Source organism: Elephantulus edwardii, unplaced genomic scaffold (genome assembly GCF_000299155.1).
Source record: "Elephantulus edwardii isolate Elephantulus edwardi_28Jun2011 unplaced genomic scaffold, EleEdw1.0 scaffold00020, whole genome shotgun sequence".
Classification (NCBI taxonomy): Eukaryota; Metazoa; Chordata; class Mammalia; order Macroscelidea; family Macroscelididae; genus Elephantulus; species Elephantulus edwardii.
This window is the reverse complement of record NW_006399770.1, coordinates 25,261,496-25,265,783: the sequence shown is the minus strand read 5'-3', so window position 1 is coordinate 25,265,783 and position 4,288 is coordinate 25,261,496. Positions and strand designations below refer to the sequence as shown.

The 4,288-nt window shown below is 42.8% G+C and overlaps 1 protein-coding gene across 1 annotated transcript; it reads right to left on the bottom strand.

Annotated features, from left to right (window-relative positions):
• Window positions 1-2,430: 2,430 nt before the first annotated feature.
• Window positions 2,431-3,558, bottom strand: LOC102845102 (protein arginine N-methyltransferase 6-like). The gene has a single exon (XM_006882462.1). It carries the CDS (start codon window positions 3,556-3,558, stop codon window positions 2,431-2,433), a length of 1,128 nt encoding a protein of 375 aa, XP_006882524.1.
• Window positions 3,559-4,288: the final 730 nt, after the last annotated feature.

The following is a 4,288-nucleotide window of genomic DNA, read 5'->3' as shown; positions in this document are numbered from 1 at the left end:
GCACTTAACAACAACAATATACTAACATTAGTCCAATGAATTAACAAAAATACTTGCCAAATTTCAGTGCTAGATATATGTTGATTACTAGAAGAAAGCAGGTAGAAGTACCCCATCTTTTCTTTTTCTCTTGGACAAGAAGTACCTGCCTGTGCTGTACTGGTCTCAGGCAATCATTACTAGTCCTTACTGAAGACTGGCATTTAGATGTTACTGTATCTCACATTTTCACATTTCTGGAAATGTCCTCTTACCAAAGGTCTTGTGCTTCTTTGGATCATCTGGTGTTATACACTGCTACTTATAACATAGATATGCTGGTACTGTCAGTCCATACCTGTAATAAACCCAAAATGTCAAATGTTTATTTCATAGGCCATTTTATATGTATCAAAATGTCTCAAATTTGTATGTTCATTTTCTGTAAGAACTAACAGTTACTGAGATTATCCATACCAGGCACTATATGCTTACATGTATTCTCTCATCTCCATGGGGTAGGCTGTCATCTCCACTTTGCAAATGAGAGCATAGAAACAAAAAAGGATCAAATGGTTTGCTCCCTATCACACAAGAATGGTAGATAAAAGGTTCTAACATGGGCTGGCTCTCACAAGAATGCCATGCAATCTAATTGCTTTTTATATTTCATATATTTATGATAATCTTTCTTTTGGGAAAAACAACAAGAATTTGGAAGCATACTTCATTTAATTACTAAACATTTGCTCTTTTGTATTTAACCAAAGATTTAGCTTCTGTGTGTTCATCTGGTTGTGAAAACCAAATGTGGAAGAATGCTTTCATTTGCCTTTATAACAAAGGAATCATTAAGAACACATTCTTCAAAAATCTACTACAAACTGCACAATTAAACTCCAAATGTTGAATAAACATTTAACTTAAAATAGTTGACCCTAAAATAAGGAAGTATGTTAGAACTAGCTTAAATTAAACCTTATTTTTTATTTCTCATCTATTTTGTATAAACTATGAACTACCTCGACATGAAAAAGTGACAATTAATGACTACATAGTTTTCCAATGGTTTTTATCTAAGTGTGGTTCCTTTCATTATGGTTTATCAGTGTTAAACACCACATTTTTGCAACTTAGTTATAAAACATAAGTACTTTAATATGCAATGAATAAAGCAGCAAAAAACTGTTACAGTAAATAAAACTAAAGAGGAATGTCAAAAGAGCAGTATATTAGCATATAAAATTTTCATGTATAAAAACTATACATTAAGCAGGTAAAATTACCTTGCACCTATATTCTGTAGGGGATGCTGCACTTTTCATAAGAACCAACAATATTAAAAAGGCAAAAAACATTTAACTTGCAGACAGTACACAGAACATCTTACATCATCTGTAAAAATAGTGAGAAAGTCAATGTTTTATTTGCCACAAGGATAAGGAAGGAAACATCAGTGAAATAAATTTGATAACATGACTCACACTTCATTACAAGTGATTTTCCTATATTCACAACTTTCACATTTGGCTGAGCTAAAAATGAGGGAGGAGAAAAAGAACTAAAATAAGAACTTTTAACTATATTTTACTAGATGTAAGTAGGCCAGGTCACATGATCCCTCTAAATGAGGGAGTTCAAATAAGTGCACTGTTCTAGCTGGGAAAATATTTTCCTTAATTTATTAAGTTAAAATAATTTTCCCATGGCAATGAACATGCATTAGGTCAGGATCATAATTCCCTATCAGGTTATCTTTTTCAGAATTATGCAAAAATTATGCAACATTTTGTCAAGAACAAATAAGAAATCCATATGATTTGTTTTTCAGGGTTTTTTTCTCCTAAAATCCTTCTAGATTTCCTAGGTACAATTTTACTTAATGGATTAATCTTTATCATCTTTAGCACTCAGCAGAAGTATTGAGCATAATGAAAACATGGCTACTTAAATAACTGCTCCTCATTCACCTTTTCATTCTCAGTATTAAAAAGTATATTTGTAAAACAAAGTAGGCAAAAGTATTGTAGACTTTAGAGGCATCTGGAAGGGAGGGAGTTCAGAAGTTGAGAAAAATAGACTTTTCACCCTCCTCCCTGGCTTCAGATTTAGATAAGGTGTGAAAGGTGTCAGAGGCTTAAACGGACTCTTCCTAAATCTGTTTTCCCCTTTATGAAAAACAAAACAGAAATGCTTGGCACTACATGCTTTTAAGGCATAAAGCCCATTAATAACCACGCTATAGCCATTATTGTGGAGAATCATCACATTTTAAATTTTAAAAATTGCCAGCTGAATCTCTTCAGATAAAGACTGAAATCTCTCCTACCACAGGAAACAGGAGAGAAACTGACAGACGCCCTACTTGCACAAGAGAACAACCCTTTTCCTTGGACCACCCCTCTCATATACATGTCTAACGGCCTTGGCAGTGAAAAAAAAAGGCGAGGCTCAGTCTTCCATGGCAAAGTCTTTGGTCTTTTCCTCCTGATCTCCCACTTTGTAGCGCAGCAGCACGCGCAGGTGCCGGGGGTTATCCCGGGAGGGCAGCAGCGTGATCTCTCCAGAAATGTCCGTGTCCTGTTCTACTTGCACAGGCTCGTTGAGGTACAGAAGTGCCTGCTTCCAGTGCGTGGCCGGGTGGAACGGCGAGGTGGACAGCACCAGGGGTTTCTCGGAGTCCCCTCCAGGGAAGGTCACCTGGAACCAGATGGCGAAGCCGTGCATTGGCGCCGAGCCATAGCTGCTGCAGCGGAAGCGCCCACCCACCCCAGTCTCCAGCTCCTTCTCCAGACCAGTTCGGGCCAGCTCCAGATGAGCAAAGCGCTGCGGCCGGGCTAGTACATCCTCACCAGACAGGCCTTGCACCACGATCTCCGAGTGGCCCATGAGGCAGCGGGTGGCGAAGCTTTCCAGGCAGCTCATGTCCACGCCGTAATGCTGCTTCACCTGACTCCAGAAGCCCAGGCGCCACTCCAGCATCTGGTCGCTGATGGGGGCCACGAAGAGTTCAGCAGACGCCGGCAGGAGGAGGCCGCCCTCCTTGAGCCACTTGGTCCGCGCATGGAGCACGGAACTCAGCATTGACTCGTGCAGGAGCCCGTAGCCCATCCACTCGCTCACGATGGCATCCACCTGCTCCGGCAACTCCACCGTCTCCACTGGCCCGGGCAGGACGTGCACCCGGTCCTCCAGTCCATTGAGCCGCACCACCTCCCGGGCCTGTTGCCAGATGGCGCTGGCCTCCACGGCGTACACGCGCCGGGCCCCCGCCTGGGCACAGAAGATGCTTAAAATGCCAGTGCCCGCACCCACGTCAAGCACCGTCTTGCCTCGCAACGCTGACCAGTTTCGCAGGATCCCCAGGCGATAGGCATCGGTGCGGACTCGATCGGCGATCATCTCCTCATGGACCGATACGTCCGAATAGCACTCATAATACAGCTGGTCTCGCTCCCGTTTAGTTTTTCGGGGTCGTGGCGGGACCGCCTCCTGCTCTCCGCCATCTTCCTCGTCAATCCCCTCCCCACTCTCACCGGCACCCCCTGACTCAAGCTTTCTTTTCTTGAGCAGCGACATCTTGGCCGCTCCAGCCGGCTCCCATCGGGCGTTGCGCGGCGTCTCACGGACCAGGGAAGCAGGGGCTTCTGGGACATGTAGTATGCACTTGAGCTTCCCACTTCCTGTGGGGTTTTAGGATTGAACCCAGCCCAAAGCCTTTGAAGTCCTGAAATCTTTTTTCCACTTTTCACGCCTCTGTCCTGTGATTCCAACAATTTTCACTTAGCTCCAGTTTGTGTTTTCCATTTTTCACTTTCTTGAGGTGGAGATTTTCACTTCTGACTAAAATTCCACCTTTTGCCTTTCCTGTTCAACTCAGTTATAAGGCTGGTTTCCTTCCTACACTACTAACTTATTTGGAAAATTGCAGTTTTAGGGGGTTTTTAGAAGTGATAGGATGTAAAGAAAATGTAAATAAAGCAGCCTGAAAATCTAACAATGCAAAACCTTGATTCTGAGCTGATAGCACTCATTAATTGAATAAGCGATTAAGGGTAAACTAGTTAAATGTTCTGGCCTGTAAAGACCCTATTATCAGAGGAGGTAATAAGGAATCTTAATTGCAGTGGGAGAATTATGTTTCTCGTCTTCATTTCAGGATCATAGTTACTTCGTCGTTGTCTCTGGTTTTGGCAAGAAGCTGCAACTGCTATACCAGAGGCTCACGGTTCAAATCCACCAGATGCTTTGCCGGGGAAGGAGGGGCAGTCTCCTCCTGTACCAGTCAGATCTGATTTGACGGTACACT